Below are 25,111 nucleotides of genomic sequence, written 5' to 3' on the forward strand. Positions count from 1 at the left end.
AGGCTTGACTTGCGGCGGAGCTGGCAAAGAAACCGGTGGTAATTTGGAAGGACTAGCACTCGGGATGAAAGATGGTTCGCCATACTGAGGAGAGAGTTGGGTGTATCGGGATCGCGGAGCAGTAGGCAGAGGTTGTTGTACAAACAATTGAGCCGGATTGACAAACTGATGTTGCAGCTCTTCTTGTTGAATTTGAGGCGGAGGCGGAGGCGGGGGAGGAGGCGGCTGAGGTGGAGGGGGGATTGTAGTTGAGGGAGAAGCTGTGGTCCTGGTTGTGGCCCTGGCTGTGGTCGTGGTTGGAGAGTCTGTGGTAATTGAAGCGGCTGCTGCGGGGGAGTTTGCGGCGGAGGACGCGTCTGCTGCTGCTGCTGCTGCTGTGATTGTGGCTGTGGAGTATATGTCGATGGGTATGAAGGATATGGGATCAAAGCCGAAGGATACATTGCTGGCTTGCCATAGGCATCGTATGGGGGCGGCGGAGGAACGGCATTATTGTACAGTATCTGCGGGGGGATTTGCCCGTGTTGATACTGTGGCGGTGGTAGATAATGCGGGTATTGGCCGGGACCAGGTGGTGGGAAGCTCATCGCCCCGAGAAACAGACAATACTCGTATAAATCGAGTATGAAGTCGAACGCGCGAGATGGTGAGCGTGGATCCTCGTGTCGGTCCGGAGAAACCCCAGGGCGGTCAGCTGATAAGGGATGTTGTGATTACCTCGACTCTTCTCCATCGAGGTACATGTTCTACATCTGAAAAGTTATCTCGTCTTTGACAATTTACAATTTTGTTTTGAGTTTTGGGTGTGTTTTCGGTCAATGAGATACTTGGATAAGACAAAGAAGATATATATCCAAAAGACTTCAACAAAGGACCTTACGAAAGATGTTAAAAGAGGAGCCGTTTTATTAGTGGCCGTTACTTCTTGTCTGAATGATTGAATTATTGAATTATAGGGATCATGCCTAGATACATGATGCTAACCAAAAGATTAATCTAACGCGCTGAAACGATGCTCTCTATACAACATGTACTGACAAAATCCAGAAACGAGAGAAGAAATGAACCCCAATTGGTCCACCAACTCCTTACGATCTTGCCAAGGCCTCTCTTGCAGCTGAACAAATTGGTTAAACCATGTTGATGTATGTGTACAGTTGGTTGATGGGTTGGTTACCTATTCCAGAATCGATAATTTCCTGTTCTATACTCGGCGCAAATGAAAGCGCAGGATGTTCGCGCACTGTCCAAGGACACAACTCGTTGCAGTTTTCAACACTGACTGAAGGTTCGGCTGGATGGATTCTTTGTGCTCCCCAAGCCGGATCAGGAACTGGACCCGTCCCTCCGAGGCTTCTTTGCGTCCAGAATGAATATGTTGCTCTGCCAGACTTTTCAGAATGGAATGGTGATTTTCGTGGACAGGTCAGCGTCGTATCGCATGCGCTGCAGACCGATATACGTTTGCAGGATGAGCAGAGAGAGTCGAAAAGGCGGCATATAGTGGTTTGGTGAACACTCGAGAGCCACAGGTCGACCGATCGATGTGCACACCCGAAGCGTGGTGTCATATAATCTTCCTTGCCAACTTGGCCCGACTCGGTGGTGAGTTGGTATTCCGTGCGAATAACCAGCTGGTTGTCGGCATTGATTTCTGGAAACAAAGATGTCTGCAGCTCGGTTGGGCCATACTGCTCGGTGCATGTATGCCAGCAGTAGCGGTCATCAACGGCCTTCCCAAATTGTAATTTCAAGGGTTGCAGCGTCACCTGCCGCACTCGAACATGATCCGCGAGGTCAAGTTTGTCGCGGAAAGTTAATTTCTTGCATGGGCACAAATCGACAACCCCTGCTAACTCTCCAACATTGCATGTTCGATTCTCTGGCTTCCGCCTCAGCTCTCTGGAGGAGAATGCGGCTCGAGGGTGGAGTTTCAAGCACTTGGAGCATAGTTTCCAGCGGGAGTTTTCCAATAAGTTGAGGAATGACCACCGGGGTGTGACAAAGTTATGATCATTGCGGTAATGGTGGAAAAGCGGCGCAAAGTCCCGACTGAATCGAAGGGATTTCGAGAGCAGGATCTCTCCAGAGATTGCGAACATGCGCTTGTTGGTCAGTGCCAGCGCAGCCTCCGGCAGCACTGTCAGATGGGATATGATCTCCAGCAACAGCTCGGTGGGTAATTCCATTAGGTAGCAACGGCCTTGGCCATTTTCCTGTTGCTTCTTGGCTCGTTTCGGGGACCAGGTTCTCATCTTGATCATGGTTTTAAACTTCTTTGTGGCACGGTATAGACGATCAGACATGTCGGACGGGGACTCCCCTATTAAAGTCATGGGTGCTTGGATCAAAGGTCGTTCAAAAGATGTTTGGTGACCAGGCCTCATGAGAGATTGTGAATCAACAATATGGACAGTGGCGTTTCGACTGTTACTATCATGCTGTAGTAGAGAAGCGCATCGTGTGACGAACAGTGCTGCATCACCTTCAAAGGGAAAAGAGAAAAGGTATGGATCCTTTGACCTTGAAATAGTCTGCTGGAAAATAAAGATTCCCGGAAACGGACCATGGGACTGGGTCAGAAAAGATGGGAGTTAATGCTATCAGCATTACATATAAAGAATAAGAGGAACTGATCATTGGTGGCTCAGCCGTTCTTTGTCCGATGATCCATATGCAGAGCACCGGATATCTCAATATTTTAACCCTACATTTATCTTGATCAGTTTTAAGAAGGACATTGCTATTGTCGGAAGACATGGGGATTTCTCCCTGTGCTTCACGCCGGAAGTGCACTTAGGGCTTCCGCATGCGGAAAGCAAATTGCCGCATTGAGCATCATATCATTATCACTTCATATTCGGCGGAATGTCCCCAACATCTTCCTAACTACACCAGATAAGGATTCTTTCCTGCATCAAATCTGAGCTCAGGCCTTGTATGCGCTATGACATCGTCAACTGACTTCTGGCGTATGACAAAAACAAAAACGCCCGCATGTTGTCAGGTGTGCCCGTGCAACCCGGTGCAACCTTCCATAATCGTGACTAAGCCACCTTGAGGCTCAGATCACCTGACAACATGTATAACTATGTGTATCACGTGCAATGGGATAAAATTGGATTAGTCAGATCGAACCATGGGTAGAATACTGGGGCCTGGGCGGAAAATCTAAACATAACTTTTTGCCGAGGTCTGTCTGTTATCAATCGTCTTGGGCTGGATCCTGGATTTTTGCATCGTGCTTTTCAAGCCAGTTTTTTTTTCTTTGTCAAGAGCATATAGAAGTTGAACGACTTTCATTGCGATATCGATTTGTCTGTTTGCTTAATTTCAGCATTCTTTTGTGCTTGATACCCCTCATGCTCGACCTCATCTCAGCGCTTCTGAACTCATTTCCCCTATCGGTCCTCTTATCTGGGCTGATCGCTATGGGCTTGATTTCATGGCTTCGTCCCAAGGGCCGCATAGCTTTCCATCACGCCAAGGACAATAAGTTGACATTGACCAAAGTTTCTGGCGCCGCAGGTGCTAAGGAACAAACCACGTTCGTGGATGTCTGTCGGTCTGCAACACCAGAAACATGCAACCTAAACCCTTTCTTGTTCAATGGACACCTACAGACGTGCTGGACCACTCTGAAATATGACAATGTTCCCGTTTACTACAAACGTAAAATGTTCGAGTCAGATAGCCCCGCATTCACTGGCCATTATGCCATGGATTTTGTGGTTCAACCGTACGACATTCCTCAAGACCCGGAGCTTATTGATCGAGCGAGAAAGTATACGCAAAAGTCCGGTATGCCGCCACGCACTTCGTTTTTCTCTCAAGGCGAATTTGCTGCGTTGCCCTCGGATGACACCAAACCCATGCTTGTCGTTCTTCACGGTCTGAGTGGTGGCTCCCATGAAGTTTACTTGCGGGAAGTCCTCGCACCGCTTGTGAAAGATGGCGCTTGGGAAGCATGTGTTGTCAATTCGAGAGGATGTGCGGAGACAACCATCAGTACCGGTGTTCTCTACAACGCCCGAGCTACCTGGGATGTTCGCCAGTCTGTGAAGTGGCTCAGGAAGCAGTTCCCCAATCGCCCACTTTTTGGAATTGGCTTCTCACTTGGAGCCAACATCCTCACTAATGTATGGCCCCCCTGCAAAGCTGACTATCTACACCCCCACTGACAAACTGTGTAGTATCTAGGAGAGGAAGGTGATGCCTGTCAATTGAAGGCAGCCGTGATTTGTGCGAGCCCGTGGAACTTGGATGTTGGTTCTACGATTTTGCAAAGCACATGGATTGGCAAGGAAGTATACAGCAGAACCATGGGGACAAGTATGAAGAAGCTCTTTGAGGCGTAAGTACCTGTCTGTTCGGCTGATGTGAAATGTTAACTAACCCTCTGGAAAACAGACATGTTGATCAAGTCTCCAAAAACCCTCGCATCGATGTTGAGACGATAAGAAACATTACCTACCTCCATGAGTTCGACCGGTAAGAAGAATATGTTCTGAATCTCAAAACGAATACAATTCTAACATGCAACAGAGCTCTGCAATGCCCGACCTGGGGCTACCCCACCGAGGGAGCATATTACCGTGATGCCACCTCCACCGAGTCCATGCTTGCTATTAGGATTCCTTTCCTTAGCATTCAAGCAGAGGATGATCCTGTAAGTTTAAAGTCTTCCACGTCAACCGTGAAAATCTCGCTGACTTTATTAGATTGCTTGCCGAGAGGCTCTGCCCTACCAGGAAATGACCCAAACGCCATATGGAGTCATGTTGACTACCTCGTGGGGTGGCCATCTAGGCTGGTTCGAGCTTGGAGGATCCAGGTGGTTTGTCAAGCCGGTATGTAACTCGCAATTGACTACTGACATCGAAAATGAGCTTAATACTAACCCTTTTCTTCAGGTGGCGAACTTCTTGAACAAAATGGCAAGGGAAATTGACACTAATATCCCTGGTGTTGTCGAACACCCTGAAAGACTCCCTGGAAATATTGCCAGCCACACCGGCGCCAACAAAGAGCCCGACCTCGCACCTAAGCCTGAATTCGTCTCGATGCGACGCAAACTCGCACTACCTCTGGGGCAATAATTGGCTGCCCCTCAAACATTCTGCCCTCCCAACCAACTGCTACAATCGCCATATTCGAAAGCGACAGGTCTGGTTTACAATGGGGGAACCATTTTCGGTGTTTTTTTTGTAAATGATGTTTCTGTTCCGATAGACATAGATTGATAAACCGGTGAAAACGCCGAACCCCGACATCTAAATACATAATCAAAGTATAGACACAAATCTTCAGACTTTTTTTTCAAGCAAATGCAACGGTCTTCTTCTTTGATCGCCCGGGCTTCGAGATACTATCCTTGATACTCGTGGGCTCCGCAGACTTGTCACCACCCCTGCCCTTCTTCTTTTGACGGATGGAATCCTTGACGTCGTCGAATTTGTTCTTCCTATCCTTCATGCGGGCCTCGGCCTCGGCCCTCTTTGCCTCGCGGATCTCTTCTAATTGACGTGCCTTCATCATCTTGGACTCGATCTGGCCTTCCTTCTCGGCGTTCACAATGGCGAGAATTGTCATCATGCCCTCCTGTATATGATAGTATTAGTACCAGGCTTCCATAGAGTGCAATCAGGAGAACAGAGCATGAGAAACAAAACGTACCGCATCATCGACAAAAGTCTTGCCCTTCTTCTTGCCCTTGGGCTTGATCACTCCAACAGGTGTGATTTGGTTCAACTCGGGCAGATCCAGCTCCTTCTCGGTGTATACTCTCTTCTTCTTTTTCTTCAAGTTTTCGTTGGCAGTCCGGGACTTGGTCTTCTGTTCCTTAGGCGGGGGACGCTTGGGACCATCTTTCTTGGCCGATTTGCTGACGCGCGAGGCAGAGGACAGGCTGGAAGACTTGCCTCCCTTTGCACCTCCCTTTGCACCTCCCTTTGCGCCTCCCTTAGCACCTCCAACGTTAGGAGCCATTTCGTAGTGCTTGAGGAATTGAACGGTTGATTGAGTTGAGACGAGGCGGACTGAGAGTGGGAAGAATGCAAAGATTGATAGAGTGGCGAGAAATGAGTTGCAATTACTTCAACAACCCAAGGAGAATCGAATAACCCCGCGACAGAATCAGAGATATCGAAAAAAGATTCGACGGAAAAAAAACAAGAGCAGAGAAACGTCGCGCAGACGGTCCGATAATCCCCAAATTCGCAAAGATTTTTTTTGAAAAGGCAGGCGGTGAGCCCGGCCCATTCCACCACCAACCTCAGATCGAAACCTCCACCCTCATAGCTCAGGAACCCACGTTCAATTCCCTCCCGTCTTTCTGCACCCAGTGATTGAACCGCACTGGATTGAGTGGGCACTCAACTCTCCTCCAATATGACTATCAACCCTACTTATCTGGCGCAGCGCACGCGCTCCTGTACGTCTCTTCCACGCCCGATGCGTTCCGCCGTCCACCCGGCGGGATCGTCAATAGAGTCTATTCCACCTGCGAAAAGGTGCTAATATACATATTTGTCTTCTAGCTGTCAACTGGGGCGATGCGAAATACCGAGTCCTGAAGTCGTACCGCGAATGGCTCCGCGCGGTCAGTTTACCCCGAGATCCCAGCCCGATACACTTTCTCCCTTGATATGCTCTTTTCCTCCGTTCCAGGCGGATATCGCATGAGGGATTGATTAGTGACTCTTTTTTCTCTGGCTTAAAAGCTACAATTTGACCCCGCAACGGACTCAGCTAACGTGATACCACCAAATACAGTCCCCGGAGATCCAGACCATGTACTCCCTGGGCATGCCCGTATCCGCCATCCGCACGAAGATCCGCCAGGAGTTCGAGAAGCACCGCTACGTCAGCCAATTGTCCGTCGTGGATGTGCTGTTGTACCAGAGCCACGCCGAGTTCCAGGTTAGTCCAGGTCCACCTTTTCTGTCCGGATATATGATATGCCTTTTCGACATGCGGATTCTTTCATGAAGAGAATTATGAGAAGCAAATGCTGCTTCTGCTTTGTCTCTATTTGATTGTTCATTATTGCAGTCACCCCGCAATTCCAGGATCAAATACTGACATCATTTCAATGCAGGAAACCCTTAACTACTGGAAGCAGCTTTCTCATGTTATGAAGTACTTCCGCCCAGAAGAAGACCCTGGCGCGCGGCTACCCCGCAACTTCGTCTCCGGTTTCCTCGAGGGCCGCAATTAAACCCCTCTTTCTGCCCCTTCTTTCTCTCTCATTTCCTATCCTCTTCATCTCGTTTCTGGTCCGCGATGTGGCAGTTAAAGGAACTGCGCCATCGATAGACATGATGTGTATATATTGTCTGAATAAGCCATTCCATTATCTTATATCGTTCCTATCTAGTTTCTGCATACGCCTAGCTTCGAGACTTGATACTCGGCCTATGACAGCACAACCTTCGTAGCAATATTAGTTTCGTAGAACATCTCATATGAATAACTCCTCTATCTTCATCAAGTATTTCTTATAAATATATATACCAAAGAAACCAAAAACAAGCACTTCTCATGCCCGAGATAGGTAAATGTACTTTTCCCTCTACCCAGAACGCCAATTAAATAATACATATGCAAATAAACAACCTCATGCCTCCATACGGTTTCCACTCTCCGCATTGAACTGATCACGCGAAGCAGTGAACTTCTCCGTTACGACATCGCACAGGTCCATCAGATCATTGAAGCCCTTCTCCAGAGCCTCGAGAGCAGTAGTAGTATCTGAAGCCAGACAGTCAGTAAACATTCCTCCATTCCTCCAATAGACAAGACAGTAGCAAGACATACCGTTAGTCTGGATACGGACGTTCATCTTCGGATCCGAGGGGTGGGGGATAGTGTAACCGCAGAACTCAACGGCGGGGCTATTCAATAAGTCAGTGACGATGTTCTCCCCCAGACTAGATCGGGGATTTCAATGCCGAGAAAATATCCGGTACGGAAGCCGAATCTAGCCTCGCAATCACAGCAAGATACACTCACTTCTTCATAATTGCGTACCGCAGCGCATTGCCCATGGTGTGGCCTTCGCCTTCGAACTGGAATGAAGCGGCGGTGTCGGTGGCGCCGGGGAGCTGAGAAAGTATTGTATTAGCTTGGTGTTTTCTCTTTGAACATATCCAGAGATATATTAATCCTGAGATCAATTCGCATATCCGCAGATCGGATACATACCACGACAATCTGTCTCTCCTCGAGGATGGGGTCGTTGGACTGGGGGAGCTCGGTGGGCTGCTCTGCGTCGACCATGGACTGGTCCAGGTCTTGGGAGTGGACGGACTCAGGCATTGTGTTGGATTTGGTGAGAGGTGTGAGGTATGTAGGTGATTTAATAAGTTTGACGCTTCGTCGAGGGCTGTTCGAGTGGATGCGGGGATTAGGAGGGATGGTTGGTGGCTTGGCTGGGTCGGGATTTGCAAGACAGTAGGTTGATGTCCTTGCTGGCGTTTGGCTTAAGAAGTTCGGTCGGACTTTTAGCCTAAGAAATTTGCGCGATCTGGATCTGGATCTCCAAGTCGAAGATTATCGCGAAGAAAAAAAGGTGGGTTATCGATAGTCGGCTCTCACCGCCTGCTGTTTTTGTCATCTATAAAATTGTATTGTGTGTCGTCTTTTGTAGAAATAAAGGGTGTGATGATTCTTTCTAGAAGCTTGTGAAAATCAGATTTGTATGACAATGTATTTATGTATTCTTATGTGTCGAAAAAGTCCCCCAACCTATATATGTTCTCGCAATACAGTGATCGCTACAGCCTGTGCCTATTAACCATCGTCCATATAACCGTGCCAAGCGCCCAACACACTCCGCTATGTGGCTCTAGAACCGAATTTATAGCTATTAGTCTAATACTAACTGCGATAAAGTAACTAGATTATTAAATTAAATTTAAGAACAAGCACTAGTTAGCTAGGTTAGAATCCTAGATAACTTCCATACCTCGCTACCCCTAGATCTAGTTAAAAAGGCCGCTAATCGGCTTTTAAAAAAGGCTAGTTCGGATTAGGTTATTAGCTATAACTAGGCGTACCGCTTCCTTATAAGACTACCCTCTTGGCTTAATTATATTAACTAGAAACCAAAGAAAAATCGAGGGTTAATAACGAGAATTGCTGGTTTTAATCAGATTGCAAATGAAAATGACACGATCGATCAACCCCTGAGGCAGGACATCTTTCGGTGTACATAACTTGAGCTATAAGTACTCGTTACCTTGTTTCCATAGATAGTTGAATATCAATCCTTCTTCGCTTTACCTGCTTGACTGAGCTTCTCCTTGCGAGGCCTTGAAAATGGAGGGGACAAGCTCAAGAAACTGTGCCCAAGCGTTGGATTTCTTCCCACGACCTTCAAAGATTGACAGTTACTACTCATGTCAACGGGAGGACGAGGACTAGATTCCGCTTCCCCCCGCATTTCCCCACGATATTAGCCGTTCAACTTTCTACCACGTCAACTCTGAGCCATCATGGTCGAGGAACTTCCCGCTCATCTCCGCAGTCGCACCGTCAATCTGTTAAGTTATCAGTCAGTCGCTTCAATCACATTCACATCTCATTCTACACCCGATCACACATACCACGTTCTTGATTGCACGCGCACTTTCTTCGGGAGGGGTAAAGGACACTGAAGACAGATCCAACCCTAAACTCTTTGAGAGATCGAGACCATCTCGAGCCATATCAGTGTCCACATTTCTATCCACGGAATGTAATTAGCAGCTTTCACTCCTAAGAGGTGATGTTTGAAGTAAAAATACACACCCGGGATTTTGTGCCCAAATAATCACATCCTTATTTTCCAACGCCAGCCATTTGAAAAGGAAATTAGCTAGAGCCTTGCTCGCCCCGTACGCGGAGATAGGCACTTAATGTGGAGGTACAAAGTCAGCGTTCTACCTCAGAAGCAGTTAATCTGACAAGATACACCGACTTAACACTGGGACATCACCTACTGAAGTTGTACATAGCCGTCAAACTTCCGCCGGCGCTCGAGATCAAGACAAATTTCGCCTTGTTCTCTGCACCGGAAGAGCGTAGAAGAGAGAGCACAGCTTTGAATAGCTCGAACGGGCCGTATGCGTTCACATCAATGTACTTTTGGAGCTCAGAGACAGGTGCTTCAACCAGACTTTTGGTCGGCCCAGAGATTCCAGCATTTGCAATGACAACGTCGATAGCACCAATGTTGTGGGTCTTCAACGTGTCTATAGCGGTTGCTATAGAGTCTGCAGACGCTATCTCAAGCTTGACAATAAACAGGGTGGATCCCAAGGCCTTAGGAAGAGCAGACAGAGACTCGGACTTGGATAGGTCACGGACCGTCGCTATCACCGTGGTGTTTGGAGTAGATAGGTAAGTGGCTACGAGTCCCTTGCCAAGTCCTGTGGAAATGATGAGAAGGGCACAAGAAAGAGGGGCAAAGGTGCATACCGCGGTTCCCACCCGTGATCAGGATGGTGGTAGGCATGCCTGATTTGACGCTAGATAGAGAAGATGCTCGGTAGTGGGAAATATTATAGTCTGAAGCAGAAGTTTCTGAAGGTAGAAGACTTGGAGGTGAGACTTCAGTGTTGGGCAAGATGACGGCAATAAAAAGCTGTAGTGGCCTTTATAGACATCGACTCTATTTTAAATCCTTCCGCCTCCTTTACTTTCTCCCCTAAAAGCGCCGGCATCTCCGATCTCCGATTCAAACTATGCATTTATAAGCGCATATATGGATGTAGGCCAAGATATTCCGCTCGGAACGTTGAATTGCCGCATCAGGCGTCGGACCAATAGGCCTTGAGGACACCAGATATCTCGCTGTGTTTGTGCCAGCCCACTTTGTGACCAAGCTCCGACTGCTAGCGGTGGAAAGCTTAAATCCCGCGCCAAACTCCGCCAAACTCCGCAACATTACCTCATCAACCCTAACTACTCTGGAGCAACAAGTGCGGACTTCATCAACCCCCCCGCACTAATACTGATGGAAAAGTATTTGCTACGATGCTCCCGTCACGGCAGAAGTCTTGTCTTGCATGCGTTCAGTCCAAGCGAAAATGTGACAAAGGACTACCCAAATGCCAACGCTGCCTTGCAAAGAAGACTGACTGCGAATACCACGGCCAATATCCTGACCGACTGCGGCAAACTACGGGAAGAAATGTAGACGAAAATGTTGCCTTTGCGGAGCCCTTTGCGGAAGGACTATCCAGTGATTGGCAACTGCAGCGGAGTCCCGCGCTACCGTCGGCTGCAATACTCTCGCCCCGCACGAATGATGCATTCTTCAACTTCGGTAATGATCCATTCAATCTGGCAAGCATACCTCAAGATGATTTCTTTAGCTCTGCTGTCATCGAAGATATCGTCGCTCGGCAAAACTCGAACGGTATCGGGCAAATGATATCGGATACAACTTCACAAGCTCGCGTGGAGTTTGTAGCAAAGAGGTTAGCTGTGGTTCCGAAGACTTTTTCCGAATCAGGGCAAACGATGTTCATCCACCGTCTCTTGTTCCAAGAGAGAAGCCCTCCGGCTTTACAGGATGCGCTCAGCGCTTGCGCTTTGTATTGCATGAAAAACACGGAGAATCAGCTGCTAATATTTCGCAACTTGGAGCACAGACGGCAACAGCTGATCGCCAACACCGATCCGCTCCTCGCTTCCAAGATGAATCTCCTTGAGGCGCTGCAAGCGCTGATACTATACCAGATAATAAGACTGTTCGACGGTGACATTCGCCTTAGGGCCCAAGCGGAAGCGGACGAGCCAGTTCTCATAATGTGGGCGGCACAACTTAGGTTACGCACGCATCAAGTGCAGCTTTCTTCACCGGCTCCAGCGGAGGCGCGACTTCTGCCGGGAAGCACTTTTAGGGACTGGCAGCGCTGGCTGATCGAGGAGAGCTGCCGACGGACAGTAATAACAGCATTTATGTTGAAAGGAGTATACGAATTCTTGAAGCTCGGCTACGACACAGTTCCAGACTTGCGAATGAGCTTCACGGCCCAAGCGGCGCTTTGGAATTCGCAGTCAGAAATTAGCTGGCGGAAAGCATACAGCGAGAGGGAGCGGCTCGAAGTGCGGGTGACACATTGGGATGAGGCAATAGCAAAGGCGAAGCCAGGTGATTTAGAGGAGCTCGGTGTACTGATAATGGCCATGTTAAAGGGGATAGAGGCCACCGGGGAATGGTTGGGGCATACCCACTTTATTAGATATGGTTTAGAGGGAGCAGGGAACAGCTCGATTTGAAGTCCGAAAGAACGAAGTCAAATTCTCAGAACTGCCCAATGGTGATTTTCGAAACTCCGCAACTCCGCAAATCCGCAGACGCTGGCGGACCTTAGGGAACGGGAACGATTTCAGGTCAAAGCGACCCAGAGGAAAATGTTTAGGATTCTGGAAGCCGATGGGCATAAAATACGGCCTACCTCCACCTTGCAAACTTCAACCACGCTCTTCAGCCCTCCACTTCAGACACAATCATTTCCGTAGGTGTGCAACACAACTTTACCGTGGCGATGTGCTCACAACATCTAGCAACAGAAAATGTCGGCTCAACAGCAATCTCTCAGTCAGTGGGTGACACAGATCAACGATACTTTGTTCATCCAACCGAACGACGAGATTGCCCTCAAGGCTGTCCATGACCAAGTTGATCCAAGCCTAGAAGTCAGGTACACTGCCCTAGCTCCGTACATTTTGATAAACACATCTGACCCAGTCACATCGCCAGGATTAACCACAACGTCTACAGTTATGACCAATTTAAAGCAGGTCTCCAATACGCCCGCGGCTCAAGTACATCGATTCAAGACGAATTTTCTGTGATACTCCAATGGGAGAACCCGGAGAAACCAGACGGCGTGGTGGCGGTTCTTAGTAAATGGACGACCAAGGATAAGGCAACGGGCAAGAAGACCAAGAAGACCAATGTTATTCTCTGGGAGGTCAAGTGGATTGGTGGCAAGAGAAAGCTTACGGGGCAGACTGAGGTGGAAGCTATGTGAGAGCAAGTCTGGCGTTGGTCTGTTAGCTTCAAGAGCTTCATATGAGCTGCCATTGGCACAAGTGACCTTCGATTCTTTGTGCTAGTATCAGCCCGATGAGCTACAATTAGCTTTCGTCATATACCTCTTCCGTTTGTTAAACAATGGGGGCAGGCAGATACATCTAGGTAGTAGGAGTATGTAAACGTAGTAATATGTCGACGTAGTGAATTTGATGGGGTGGCCGCCTTCGGGTAAATTGCCATCGGAAAGCATACCGCCCTTATATAACTACCTAGGTAGTGGAGGGGATTACGTACTAAGCCGGGTTTCAGGAAGTACAGAGGAAGGAAGAGGAGGAAGAGGATACGATGCCCACTGGTAGTTCCAAGGTTGTTACACGAATATTCCAAGGTTCCTCTCAGATAGGTTGATAATATCCTGACTTGTATAAAAAGTTCGAATAGTCCCAATAGTAAGAGATTTATGAAACAAAAACAATATTGGGTTTCATACTTTAAGACCCAAAGGATTTCCAAGGCTGGGCGGAAGCCCAGGTGGATCTTTGGGGGAAATATAAGCCATTTGTCAAATATAAGCCATTTGTCATCTTTCATCTCATCCGGCCACCCGCACGGTATGTACTTTGTACCTAGATATCGGCAACACCTATTTAAGAACTGCACAGATGATATGCAACTCAAAGGCACGCACCCCTGGTCTGTGCATTCACACCGAACGTAGGGCCGTGGGAGAAAGGCCAAGTGGGCACCTCCAATTTCAGTGGCAGACCAGAGTCTATTGGATGGTGTTAGTGTATTACTCTATATGGAATAGTCATTCTCGAAATAGGGTAATCGAGCAACGTTTACTCAGTACTCCGTAGACTGAATCAAATGTTTTTTTTTGGGCTTTCAGTTTCAGTTTCATTGGTGTTTAGGGTGTCGCATGGGACAGGTGTTGACTTGTGTGGACGCCACTAGTGGCCCCTTTTGATATAAGCGCCCGCTGCGCCTTGTTTGACATATAACGCCGTGCGAGTGGATGGAGGTGATGTGACTTGTTTTTTTTTTTTCTTTGTGTGCCACGGGATTGTGTTGGGTGGGGGGATGTGATTCGATAAATTGGAACAGGAGCTAGTAATTATTTGCTTGTTATACTACTGTTAGAGAAGGGGATCCACAATTTCAATAGACGAATTATAGAAGTAAAAGTAAATGGGGCTGGAAATAATAACTATATTTCTTAGGTGTCAGTGTCAGAACTATTGAATGGGGAGTTAATAGTACGGAGATTTATATAAAAGATAATATACTTACTCTACTCCGTACTCTACACTATTCTACTCTATAAATATGTAGTTACTATGATGTACTCCATAAGTATACATCTTTTTACTAAGTACAATATATAAAATAATAAAATGAACGGTGGATCCCCCTGGAACACCCATCTCCCAGAAACACATCGTGTCTCAGTTAGGTCCACCGGGGCCGGGTATCTGGTACTTAGCTGGGGTGACTCGTGATACCTCTTTCCCCTCCTTGTACTTGTTGAGATCAACGTACTGTGTACTTTACCTTAACTCCGTACCCTTTTTGAACATCCCCCCTGGATAGCTTGGGCGATCTCATCTTCCTCTTTTTTTTTTTTTTTTTACCAGGGCCCAGACTGCTGAAACCCCCCTCTCTCCGACTTTCTCCATTTGTCGTCCATTTCTCTCGCTTGTAACTCTGGACTCTTGTCACACTGCCGCCTGACGCCTAACCGCCCTACTCTCCATCTCCTTTGTCTGGGAGATTCTCTGGTCTCCAACTTGGATATATCGAGGCCGATCCCACGTTTCGATCCGCTTTCCGGACCTTACCCGCATCAACTCCAGATGCCCTTGCATCCTGCGAAGGAGATTTATCAAGTCAATACACAGTGAAAGTACTTTGTACTTGCGCCATAATTTGCGTCGGGATACCCTAGAGGAACTCGAATCATCTCCGTCGACCATGTCCACCGCAGTTGCATCCGCAGCGGCGGCCCCCTTGTCGTCACCACACCCTACTCGCAACCCCAGCCCGAGAAACCTCCCGTCTTTGGCTCCTCCGAATAATACCCCGTCCAATTTCTCTCCGCCCCGGATGTCCAAAAGCCCCAAAAATGGATCCGCGGTACACGGTTCCCCGACCGAGGAGAGAGGTCCAGCGTCTCCGTAAGTCGAGAGATTCATGGAATCGGAGCTTGGAAAACTAACATTATCTTCAGATCCCAAGATGGCAGCGGAGGCCCACAAATTACTGTAAAGAAGGAACCGGGATCCTCCCCACGGATGCAGAGTCGGCCCCGGCCTCGGAAATTGGACCTTTCGACTAGTCTTCCATCCTCCAGTGGTTTGTCGGTCCGCGCTCCAGGAGGGCCTTTAACAGCTTCGATGCAACATGTAGGCCTGGCATGCCTCTCGCCTGGCTTCCAGACCCACGATCCGATCATGCGGGAACAGCTGCAGCGCAGCCTCTCCGTGCGGGATCAGCAGCGGTCGATCATTGAACAGCGCATGCAGAGATCCGCCAAGGATGATGGTCCGGACGGTATTAAACCTTCCGAGTCGAATTTGATGGGTATGCCCAAGACTGCAAAGCGCAGACCTCCTGCCGGCCTATCTATCATCCCCCCATCGGCCTCCCAGTTCGCAAACGAGCGAGTCATCCAATCTGCTCCGCTACACCAGACTTTCACTGGCAGGTACCAGCCACAGCCATTGACCCGCCATATTGTCAACCAGAGCCCGACCTTGGGCTCGACCTCCCACATGCATCAGATGCCGGCAACCCAAACAAACAATCGTCTTCCTCCCCTCTCCGACGTCTTCGGTTCCGATGCATTGGGTCGCGACCGGGATTCTGGCCTCGCTAATATCCACTTGAATGCATCGAGCACCAACTCCTCCCAATCCAACAACTTGGCGCCGATGCCTTCCCCTGGTCTGCCGGGTAGCGTGGCCCATACCCCCAACCGACCGCGCGAATACCACTCCGCCGAAGAGGCCGTGCAAGAGATGTCCGGTGGACGAGAGGAGCTGCTGCCTCGCATTGTCCACTATGGAGGTCACCAACCTCCCACTCCGCCATCCCCACAAATACTTCACGCCGGCTCCAAGACTGCGCCTCTTGCCCCAGAACCCCAAGCGCCCCACGGTCCGCCTCCTGCCTCCTTTGGTATGTTCGCCCCGTCTGATGTTACGGCACGTCGGCGCCCCCGGAGCGAGTATGAACGTGACAACGGAAGTCCGCCGCTGGGTCACGGCCCCGACTCTCAATACCGGCCCAACCCAGCTGCCATGCCCGGTCCACATGCTTCGTTCCCTGGACCTTTCGGTGCAGGAAGAGACTCGCCCGAGACGCAGCGGAGAAAGAAGGATGAGTTCCTGGGTCTCTGTGCACGGGCTTGGGATCTGTTCCACTCGTGATACGACATTGCTCTGTCAGGTTCAGAAACAATGCCTCTTGCAGAGGCCTAGAATCGGCTCTGCTTCGCAAGTTTCAAAGTAATGATGGAATTTGCTTGAACCTACTTCCTAGCAGACGTCCGACCCAACAGATCATCCCGATGCCATCATCTTATATATTATCACATCTGAGGAATTTGCTGCCTTGGAATGCAAATACCTTAATTTGATGCTATCAAGTCCCAGGCACTAATTTGGTCACATTGGCAAGTCCAACCCCAAACGATTCAATGCCTGGGCAAATGTGAATGTCCACTATCCCTCGACTCATCCTGGACGATCGAGTCGGGAAACCCTTCCCACGCCAATGATGCTTGCATCAATATCATGTTATCTATGCTACGACAGTATCGACAGGGCACCTTGGCACCCTGTAAAATTTTGTGTTCGGGTTATTTTCTGCATCAAGTTTGCTTTGGGCGTTGGGGGTTCCATACTTCGTACTATACCTTTTGAAATTGTTTTTGGGAGATAAAGCATTATGGTAATGAGTTCTCTGCCTCTTATTGGCCTGTTTCGAATGCCTTCTTTTCTTCTTTTCGCAGCATTTTGCTATTGCTGCCATATTGGTCCTCAGCTCCGAGACTGGTAATCCTAATGCACCTCACTCGAGATCATACATACAACATACCCATGGACATGTAGACAGATATTCAATATTCATATGTATAATACTATGTGCTTTTCATTCCCAGATAGATCAACGCCCTAACCCAATACAAAAAGGTCTATTCCATCCTCCGCCTCTTTCCTCCATTAGGCATGCCTCCATCCTCACCACCACCACCCTCCGCCCCTCTCCTCTCCCAAGGCATTTCCTTCCGCTCCTTAGAAGTCATCTTCTTGCGCCTCCTCTCAAGCGCCTTAGCACGCTCCCGCGATCCCATCTCCTCATACTTCCGCTCAAGAACCTGCTTCTGCAACTCCGAGTTCTTGAGATAGTACGGACTAGCCTTCTTACCCTCCCGAATCAGCTGCTTCTCCCGCTTCTTATGCTCAGCCTGCACATCCGCCTCACGCTTCTTATTCTGCGCAGACCGCAGCTTATCCTGCGCCCGTCGGATCTCCCCCTTAAGCTTCTCCTTCTGCTGGAGATTCTTCGTCTTCCTCATCTGCTCCTTCAAATCATTAAGCTCAGACGCCCGGTACTCATCCAGGAACGCATACGCCGTCCCGCCATGCGGGTGTTTCCCAACACCACTGTGGCCCATGACGGCCGCGTCGAAGCGCGGGTCTCGGGACCGCGGCGCGGGTGGGAGTTCCACTGCTGTGCGCTTGCGCGTCACGGCCCGTTTGGATGATTGCTCCATGGGCGCGTGCTTGGAGGATCGGCTTTTCTTTTCTTTGGATTTGGATTTCGCGGCCGCTTCGAGCTTTTGTTCGCGTGCTTCGCGGAGCTTCGCGCGGATGTCGTCTACCGTTGAGGCTGCCGCGGAGTCGTCTTTCGGTGTGCGCTTGTCTTTGCGGTTCTTCTCGCGCATGGAGGCTTGGGCTTTGGCGAGGGCGCCGAACGAAATGTCTGCTAGTGAGGCTTTGAAGTCGTCGCCGTCGTCGTGCTCGGATTCGGGCTCTTCTTCTATATCTGAGTTGCTGGCTTCGGAATCAGAGCCTGTGCCTGCGTCTTCGGCGTCGGAGTCATCTGGTGGCTGGATTGTTTGTTAGCTGTAATTCTAAAGTAAATGTATGGTTGGCTTACTGGTTGGGCGGAGCCGTTGGATTCGGCATCAGAGCCATCCTGTGAACCCTCGTCGGAACCTGATGCCTCGGAGTAGACCTCGTCATCTTCTGGCCGAGCTCGCACTCGGCGATTGAGCAGATCGGTAATAGCCATTTTGTTGTTGCTGTAGTTGGAAAACCCCGCGGAGGAAGAAGAAACCGTCAAAAAGAAAAATATTGCCGCTCAGGGCGGTCAACGCGATAAGAACTGATTAGATATTTTTCGCGATGCCCCGATGTTGGCGACGAACGTTCTTAACCAATTTGCGTTTGTTGTATAAATGTCCCTGCATTTTCCGCGTGGCCGAGCGTTCCTTCATTTCCCATTCATAAATTTCTCATCGCCTCACTCTCAGCTTCTTCCCAGAGCAGCCAATCAGGTATTGCCTCCACCACTATCCGCTACGTGGATAGCATGTTTGCCAATTGTTGATTTATTCTGACTTTGCCTTTAAATAGCTTCTCGCAGTGTCAAATTCTGGCACTCTGAAATCCCGACTGAGATTCTCCACTCTCCTCTCGTCACGGCCCACGTCCTTCAAGCTGTCTCGCGCATACAAAAGACCGAAGCGTGCGTCCAACGCCGCTGGTCTTCAAGACCAGTCGAATTCGATCCCACAGTATGCCAATTCAGCATATTATGTGGTGAACATGAACTCTGGATCAACACAGAATGGACGGGGGGCCAGCCGGCGGGCTCCCTCACACGGCTCTTGGGACCGCAATGCGCCCTCTCGGGATACACCTCGCAGTGTGGGATACGAGGACTATCCTGTGCAAGGCAATCCTCCACCGTCGCAGTACACTCCTATGCCGAACATGAACTCCAATTTTGGGTATCAGATTCCACAGGCCAATCAAACATCACAAGCCTATCAATCTCGGGGCCACGCTCCTGCCATGCAACAACACCAACCACCAATGCCTTCAGGACATGGCCAACAGCAATTTGGCGCTTTTAATACTTTTCCACAAGACCCGATGAGCATGGATCAAACTTTCTTCCAAATGGCACAGAATATGCCCTGGATGTATCCGGGCTTTGATAGCGGGATGCCATTTCCACCCCCATTTCCTCTCCTCCCTTTCGATATGAATACCCCACTACCCTTCCAAAACACCCGACCCATGAGCACGATGGCCCGTGGCGCAGGACAACGGTTCACACCCGATCTCCAGAGACAAAGATCGCCAACACCACCAGTCAAAGTCCCGCTTCCAACATTGCAATACACAAATCAAGCTTCACTGAAGCCAGAGAAGACAGAAAAGCGACCACTTCTCGTTATTCTCGATCTCAACGGCACCCTCATCTACCGCAAGCTTCGCAAATTTCCGCCAAAATTCGCCAGACGCACCGGTCTAGATCACTTCCTAGAGACGCTAATTAAAGACTACAAAGTTATGATCTGGTCCAGCTCCCAACCTCAGACCGTAAACGCAGTCTGCGAGCAGATCTTCCCAGGTCCCATGCACGACGCCATCGTCGCTCTATGGGGACGCGACAAATTCGGCCTCACCGCCGGCCAATACAACAAAAAGCTCCAGGTCTACAAGGAACTGCACAAAGTCTGGGCGGTGGCAGATATCCAAGGCGCATTCCCAGGCAACGAGCATCTACAAGACCCCCCGGCCTCATCACCAGGCACCAATCTACCACGCAAGAACCGCGAGCAAAGGCTTCGCGTATCTGAGGCTGCAAAGCTCCCTGCCGGACACCGCTGGGACCAGACCAACACTATCCTCATCGATGACAGCAAAATCAAGGCTTCCAGCGAGCCGTTCAATATCCTCGAGATCCCGGAGTTCAATGGCGACTCCAATATCGATGAGACGAAGCTCTTTGCTAAGGTCCTCAGCCGCCTCGATTATCTCGCCCACCATGACGACGTGAGCAAAGTCCTCCGCGTCTGGAACGAGCGCGTAGACAAGGGCGAGGGCACTATTCTTGAATTGGATATTGGGCTCCATGAGGATTCCGTCGACAATGAGGACGGCGGCACGAGTCTCCTCCCAAAGCAGTTGAATGCGGACTCTATTGGCGATCTTATAACGTTTGATGGTGCAGGGGATGTCCCTGCTCCTGCAACCGCGAAGTCCAAGCCCAAGAAAAATAAGAAGGCTAAGGCTAGAGCAAAAGCGGCAGCCGCGAATAATATAACCCCGAACACTGCAGCTACCAAGCCCGCAACTGCCAGTACTACAACTACCAATCCAAACCCGCCTGCCACAAAACCAACAGCGCAACCCCAACAAAAAACAGAAGAGCAAAGAACGGAAATCAGACTGTCCCGCAAGGCACGCAAAAGAGCCAAAGATGCCGCCGCTGTCGCCGCCGCCGCCACCGCTACAGCCACTGCGGAGGCCGAATACCGAAAGACCCACGGTATTCCCACACCGAGCTATGACAATGTAACGAGCAACCAAGTCGTCGCTAGTATCGAGCCAGACGTACACGGTCACGTTCACGCTCAAGTTGGCACAAGCGAGAAATCAATTCGCCGCAGACAGAAGGCCGCCAACAGAAGGGCTCAGTGGGAAGTTGATCCCCCCACGCCTCCCCCCGGGTCTGAGACTGCACAGCAAAGATATAACTTCCGGAAGAGGAGTATTGCTGCTCCTACTCCCAATCTTAATGCAGAATCTGCTTCTGCTTCTGGTCCCGGGGCGGTATTCGAGTCCGCCTCTGCAGCTGCCCACGCTGCCAATGCTGCTCACATCATCACAAGCGGATTATCACCCGAGTACCTCCCTCCAGATGCGGATGTAACTGTGGGTATGGAATTGGATGTTGATGCGTATGTTCCGCCGGATGTTGTGCCTGTGTCGGGAGCTAAGCACAACCGATCACCGTCGCCAGCTTCGTCGGTTGGGTCGAGGAATTCGTTGCTTGATCGTCTTGAGGAGGGGCTTGGGATGAAGCGTTGAGGCTTGAGGTGTGTTTAGCGTTTAGCTGTTACCAAGGTTGATGTGGATTCTGAGCGTAAGGATCTTTTTGTTCGGTCTTCCGTTGTTTTTGTTTCATAGATATCCCGTCCTTTGCATTGTTACCTTTTTTAGAGGTTTTGATTTGGTAGTTTGTCATGTTCGATGACTTTGTCGAGGAATACTACATGCATGTATAGTCAAGGCATTGGCTCTACCATACCATACCAGTCTCGTTTGTTTATTATGTAGAGTGAAGTAGACTAATTAATAAGCCTAAAAGAATAGTAGGTTACCTAGGTGCTATATATATATATATATATATAGTATTATAGTAAAGGAACATAGGAGACGAAAAGAAAAATCAATAAAATAACATAGTATATATCCTCCTATCATATATATATAGAGTTGAAGAACAGGATATTGAAACCGCACACAGCTTGAATTGTAGGGAGAGGGTCAGACCCCCATTCCCACCAGCAGCGATGGGCTTGTAGCGCATAGGGTTATCAGTTGCTCGATCTGTTCAAAATAGAACGTTGAGATTAGGAACACCCATGAAGTTCAATAAAAGATTGCCTTCACGATGTCTTGATTTGCACAAAACTTACCACTTTCATGAATATCTCGAAGAAGTACCACAGAGTTGTGTGGGTGAAGAATCGATTTTGTGAATCAGCGAACGGACTTGACTTACGTGGGTGCTCCTTTAAAGATACCCCCTGGTACAACGACCTCTGCCACAGCAATTCCCTGCACTCGATTCGTATCTGGATAGATAAGGAAGCGGTAACAAAATGAGAAATGAATGAAGTGGAAAGTCGAGATAATCAGTTTCCGGGAAGACTCTGAATCGGATGTCGAACCACTGGGCACGATGTGAGGGATATCCCTGATTTTATCCATACGATGCGTCGGCACATGACTGCAGCACCAGCGAGCCAACCCTGGTAATTAGGCAGAGGGAGATGATGCACAAGGCGATCCCCAGCATTCCTTTACCAAAAGTTCCTTGGGACCTTTTTTGTTTTCAATTCCCGGATGGTCCTGGCCGAACAGGAGCGGAAATTCTTGTCTCGTCAGAACATACCATATAAGCCAGGAAGAGCCGAACAATACGCCCCATATGAGAACAACAAAAGATAACGAGCCATGTACCTCCATGTTATCGGCCTCGAAGTGTTGTGGTCACGTTTTGGGCACGTTTTGAACAAAACAGTTGGAATCCAGCCCCTTTGCCCCCGGATGACTGGATGCTGCAACGTGTATGAGAAATTAGATACGCCTCCTCAATCTTTGCTTTCGGGGATTTTAGCTTGGGAGAAACACGTTTTTTAGCTTTTCTTTGGCCTTCTGGACTGTGTTGGCATGGTTAGCACGAACAGTGCTGTGAGGGTCGGCCCGTCTCTTTTCTAATGTTTATTCCGGGCCATACTTGTAGCTGTGTAGGGAGGAGCAGTTGAGTTTTGCAAGCCGCGCAGGATGTTGATCTGTCTAGAGGTCAGCTGACTTGTAGTGGACTTGGTGTGATACCTTTACTTATCATACTGATTTGAGGAACAGAGGATCAAGAGACTAATATGGGCAGAGTCAGGTTATGGCGAGGGGGCTTTTTAGAGCGGTTGAGTGCCGCGGAGGGTAGGTAGCTGGTTCTTGCGGTACTCTTCAGAATTTCGGTGGGCTGTTGTGTTTCCACCATAGAGACGTGCGAACAGTTTTGCTTGATTGACACCTGCCAGTCATATCTGGAGATTTGTCGCTCCCATAACCCTAACCAGGACCCATCATGCCGTGGCAGAAGTTGAACTTAGCACATCGATGGTTGCGAGAGACGAGAAAACCAGTAGTGAACGGGTATGTCTCTATGATCAATATGCATGTGGCTTCCCAAACTCTCTGGCCAGCGGACGGGTCCCGGGAGAATACTCTGCCGTCGATTTCGTATATGAAACTCGTGATGAAGATGAAGCTGTCACTTTCATGTCGCAAAGTCCTAACTCGCTTGTATATGTTGGATTGGAAGGGTTGATTTTGCGCTTCGATGTCTGGAACCTGAAAGCGTGCGAGGCCTAGGGCGCTGTAGCGGATGCATTGTGGCGAATGGTATGTGATCTCCAATGCATATATGGTTTGGGGTGCCTTTCAAATGATGCTGAGACGGAGCAGGTCAGGTCGGTGGGTCTACTTGCCAGTCAAAGCGAGCGATTTGTCTTTCCCATCAGACGAACCAGAACTCATGCCTTCGGGAAATTAAACTTGGCACAAAGACGTTTTGCGCAGGGGGTATATTATCTCGGATGCCTTTGAATGATGCTGAGAGGGGGCAGATGTGTGGGTCGGCCTTTCTCTTTGCCTGGGCTCTTGTACGATTTGCGAGGACCAGCTCGGTTGGTGGCCGTGGTTGTTTGCGGGTTTCCTGTGGACTTCCGTATGGCCTGCGTCCTTCTTCGTTTTCACGATATGGTTGTGCCATTTTCGAGCCTTATAGACGACCAGCTCGTGTTCGGTATTGGATTTGGCAGGTCTGCGGGTCCGCCTTGCGTTTGGCCTGGGCTCTTGGCTGCTTTGCAAGGACCAGCTCGATATCTGGCTGTAGTTGCCTGCGGGGCGTTTCGTGGATTTCCATGTGATCCTCGTCTTTCTTCTTTTTGGCTGTACTTCCGAACCCTGTAGAGGATCAGCTCGTGTTCGGTATTGGCTTTGGCAGGTCTGGAGATGGTTGTGGCAGTTTGGCTCAGCCAGCTTGTTGTGGAAGAGGTAGACAGGTAGACATGGGAATCGAGACTTGAAGTAAAAGAGGAGTGATACTCAAAGTGACATAACACTCATTCCTGCAACGTAGAATGATCAACGATCAAGCACCACGAACATGGAGGCCGGAGGTTGGTATATATTGGGAGGGTCTATCTCAGAAACCAGAAAGAGGAACCGGGGAACATGAATGCGGTTCATGTGCGCACTGCGCCAATTTGTTCGGGCCCACTTGCCCTGAGCCCATGGAGAAGGGTCGAGGGCAGAGCAGACAGCCTGCTCTTCCGTTTCTTGGGCCCCTCCGGTATTTCCAGTTGCCATCTCAACAATGTATATAACTATGGAGTCTGTAGTCTGTGATGTTGCAAGTTAGTCAAATATCATTGACTTTACTCTCAGATCTGACTCAACTCACCACAATACCTGTGCTCAGAACATCATCTGTTGCCAGCCAGCACCGAGAACAACTAGAGACGGTCTGCTAGATCTTTATATGTATCACCCATGAACAAGAAACATGAGACCACTTGTGGTTCCCATATATAGTGATGAAGACGGGGGATAGTACATGTGAAACCTGAGATCTGAAATGGAAGTAAGGAATGATGATGAAAGCTAAGTGAAATGTAAGAGAATATATACAGCTCGATGGAAGACCGCTTGATTGACAGATAGACGAGAAGAACGATGAAGACGATAAAGGTGCAAGAGGAGGATGGTTGTAGAAGGAAGAAGCAGCAAGTAGCCGTAGCCAGTATTTATACCCGTCGGTAGGCAAACAAATGTTAAGACTCATGTGTAGGCAAACAACAAAGGGAATGTGGAAAGGGAGAGGAAGAACATCAGGAGTCACGATGTGCACTGGGAAGTGTCACAACTTGGCCTGGCTTTGAGCAAGCTGGATAGTTCCATGACCTATTTCTACTACTACTACGTGATAAGTTAAGAGCTACATAGGAAAATTAATTTGTACTCAAGAAATCAGAGAACAGCCTCTGTTCTTCATTGCTAGAACTAAACTAGCAGCGACCTGGCCGGCTGGGATTGTCATAGTAGCAAAACCCAAACCAGCTCAGTCGATCATCATTCCGCGTCGCAACGTATTCATAAACGTGATTCAACATCAGCACGTAAGACCATAGGTCAAAGATATTTGGAAAATCCCAAAAGATTTCAGGCAGAGGAAAGAAGAGAATGGACGTGAGGCGTACGA

At 49.1% G+C, this 25,111-nt stretch overlaps 13 protein-coding genes across 13 annotated transcripts; 7 read left to right on the forward strand and 6 right to left on the reverse strand.

The window, feature by feature from the left end:
- Positions 1-1,130: 1,130 nt before the first annotated feature.
- Positions 1,131-2,336, reverse strand: N7471_001323 (uncharacterized protein; the record flags this gene model as incomplete). Its single annotated transcript, XM_057274044.1, has 1 exon — positions 1,131-2,336. One exon carries the CDS (start codon positions 2,334-2,336, stop codon positions 1,131-1,133), a length of 1,206 nt encoding a protein of 401 aa, XP_057142223.1.
- A 1,026-nt stretch (positions 2,337-3,362) lies between these two features.
- N7471_001324 (putative hydrolase, alpha/beta fold family) lies at positions 3,363-5,099 on the forward strand (the record flags this gene model as incomplete). Its single annotated transcript, XM_057274045.1, has 6 exons — positions 3,363-4,139; positions 4,194-4,354; positions 4,411-4,491; positions 4,546-4,669; positions 4,722-4,850; positions 4,914-5,099. 6 exons carry the CDS (start codon positions 3,363-3,365, stop codon positions 5,097-5,099), a joined length of 1,458 nt encoding a protein of 485 aa, XP_057142224.1.
- A 220-nt stretch (positions 5,100-5,319) lies between these two features.
- On the reverse strand, positions 5,320-5,988 carry loc1 (the record flags this gene model as incomplete). Its single annotated transcript, XM_057274046.1, has 2 exons — positions 5,320-5,601; positions 5,677-5,988. The coding sequence occupies 2 exons, from the start codon at positions 5,986-5,988 to the stop codon at positions 5,320-5,322; spliced, it is 594 nt and encodes a 197-aa protein (XP_057142225.1).
- A 314-nt stretch (positions 5,989-6,302) lies between these two features.
- Positions 6,303-7,373, forward strand: N7471_001326 (NADH dehydrogenase [ubiquinone] 1 alpha subcomplex subunit 6). The gene is made up of 4 exons (XM_057274047.1): positions 6,303-6,433; positions 6,540-6,601; positions 6,775-6,921; positions 7,100-7,373. Exons 1-4 carry the CDS (start codon positions 6,391-6,393, stop codon positions 7,217-7,219), a joined length of 372 nt encoding a protein of 123 aa, XP_057142226.1. The 5' UTR covers positions 6,303-6,390; the 3' UTR covers positions 7,220-7,373.
- Positions 7,374-7,572: 199 nt separating this feature from the next.
- N7471_001327 (DNA-directed RNA polymerase core subunit RPC19) lies at positions 7,573-8,319 on the reverse strand (the record flags this gene model as incomplete). Its single annotated transcript, XM_057274048.1, has 4 exons — positions 7,573-7,752; positions 7,819-7,895; positions 8,014-8,105; positions 8,206-8,319. 4 exons carry the CDS (start codon positions 8,317-8,319, stop codon positions 7,619-7,621), a joined length of 417 nt encoding a protein of 138 aa, XP_057142227.1. The 3' UTR covers positions 7,573-7,618.
- Positions 8,320-9,473: 1,154 nt separating this feature from the next.
- N7471_001328 (SDR family oxidoreductase) lies at positions 9,474-10,498 on the reverse strand (the record flags this gene model as incomplete). The annotated part of the gene is made up of 5 exons (XM_057274049.1): positions 9,474-9,542; positions 9,609-9,726; positions 9,793-9,895; positions 9,984-10,412; positions 10,462-10,498. The coding sequence occupies 5 exons, from the start codon at positions 10,496-10,498 to the stop codon at positions 9,474-9,476; spliced, it is 756 nt and encodes a 251-aa protein (XP_057142228.1).
- A 521-nt stretch (positions 10,499-11,019) lies between these two features.
- N7471_001329 (Zn(II)2Cys6 transcription factor domain-containing protein) lies at positions 11,020-12,270 on the forward strand (the record flags this gene model as incomplete). Its single annotated transcript, XM_057274050.1, has 1 exon — positions 11,020-12,270. One exon carries the CDS (start codon positions 11,020-11,022, stop codon positions 12,268-12,270), a length of 1,251 nt encoding a protein of 416 aa, XP_057142229.1.
- A 297-nt stretch (positions 12,271-12,567) lies between these two features.
- Positions 12,568-13,028, forward strand: N7471_001330 (uncharacterized protein; the record flags this gene model as incomplete). The annotated part of the gene is made up of 2 exons (XM_057274051.1): positions 12,568-12,695; positions 12,743-13,028. 2 exons carry the CDS (start codon positions 12,568-12,570, stop codon positions 13,026-13,028), a joined length of 414 nt encoding a protein of 137 aa, XP_057142230.1.
- Positions 13,029-15,007: 1,979 nt separating this feature from the next.
- On the forward strand, positions 15,008-16,464 carry N7471_001331 (uncharacterized protein; the record flags this gene model as incomplete). The annotated part of the gene is made up of 2 exons (XM_057274052.1): positions 15,008-15,210; positions 15,264-16,464. 2 exons carry the CDS (start codon positions 15,008-15,010, stop codon positions 16,462-16,464), a joined length of 1,404 nt encoding a protein of 467 aa, XP_057142231.1.
- Positions 16,465-17,231: 767 nt separating this feature from the next.
- On the reverse strand, positions 17,232-18,334 carry rrp36 (putative pre-rRNA processing protein; the record flags this gene model as incomplete). Its single annotated transcript, XM_057274053.1, has 2 exons — positions 17,232-18,149; positions 18,200-18,334. The coding sequence occupies 2 exons, from the start codon at positions 18,332-18,334 to the stop codon at positions 17,232-17,234; spliced, it is 1,053 nt and encodes a 350-aa protein (XP_057142232.1).
- A 536-nt stretch (positions 18,335-18,870) lies between these two features.
- Positions 18,871-21,147, forward strand: N7471_001333 (NIF domain protein; the record flags this gene model as incomplete). Its single annotated transcript, XM_057274054.1, has 1 exon — positions 18,871-21,147. The coding sequence occupies one exon, from the start codon at positions 18,871-18,873 to the stop codon at positions 21,145-21,147; it is 2,277 nt and encodes a 758-aa protein (XP_057142233.1).
- Positions 21,148-22,933: 1,786 nt separating this feature from the next.
- Positions 22,934-23,220, forward strand: N7471_001334 (uncharacterized protein; the record flags this gene model as incomplete). The annotated part of the gene is made up of 2 exons (XM_057274055.1): positions 22,934-23,001; positions 23,052-23,220. The coding sequence occupies 2 exons, from the start codon at positions 22,934-22,936 to the stop codon at positions 23,218-23,220; spliced, it is 237 nt and encodes a 78-aa protein (XP_057142234.1).
- Positions 23,221-23,994: 774 nt separating this feature from the next.
- Positions 23,995-24,219, reverse strand: N7471_001335 (uncharacterized protein; the record flags this gene model as incomplete). Its single annotated transcript, XM_057274056.1, has 1 exon — positions 23,995-24,219. The coding sequence occupies one exon, from the start codon at positions 24,217-24,219 to the stop codon at positions 23,995-23,997; it is 225 nt and encodes a 74-aa protein (XP_057142235.1).
- Between the last annotated feature and the right edge of the window lie 892 nt (positions 24,220-25,111).

The sequence above is a fragment of the Penicillium samsonianum genome (genome assembly GCF_028829775.1).
Source record: "Penicillium samsonianum strain IBT 33392 chromosome Unknown utg000001l_segment0_segment0, whole genome shotgun sequence".
Taxonomy (NCBI): Eukaryota; Fungi; Ascomycota; class Eurotiomycetes; order Eurotiales; family Aspergillaceae; genus Penicillium; species Penicillium samsonianum.

Excerpts from the sequence above, each read along its gene's own strand:
- N7471_001326 (XM_057274047.1), top strand. The coding sequence starts at position 6,391 with ATGACTATCAACCCTACTTATCTGGCGCAGCGCACGCGCTCCT. Across the intron at positions 6,434-6,539 it reads GGCGCAGCGCACGCGCTCCT|CTGTCAACTGGGGCGATGCG; the intron begins GTACGTCTCTTC and ends TTTGTCTTCTAG. Across the intron at positions 6,602-6,774 it reads ACCGCGAATGGCTCCGCGCG|TCCCCGGAGATCCAGACCAT; the intron begins GTCAGTTTACCC and ends CACCAAATACAG.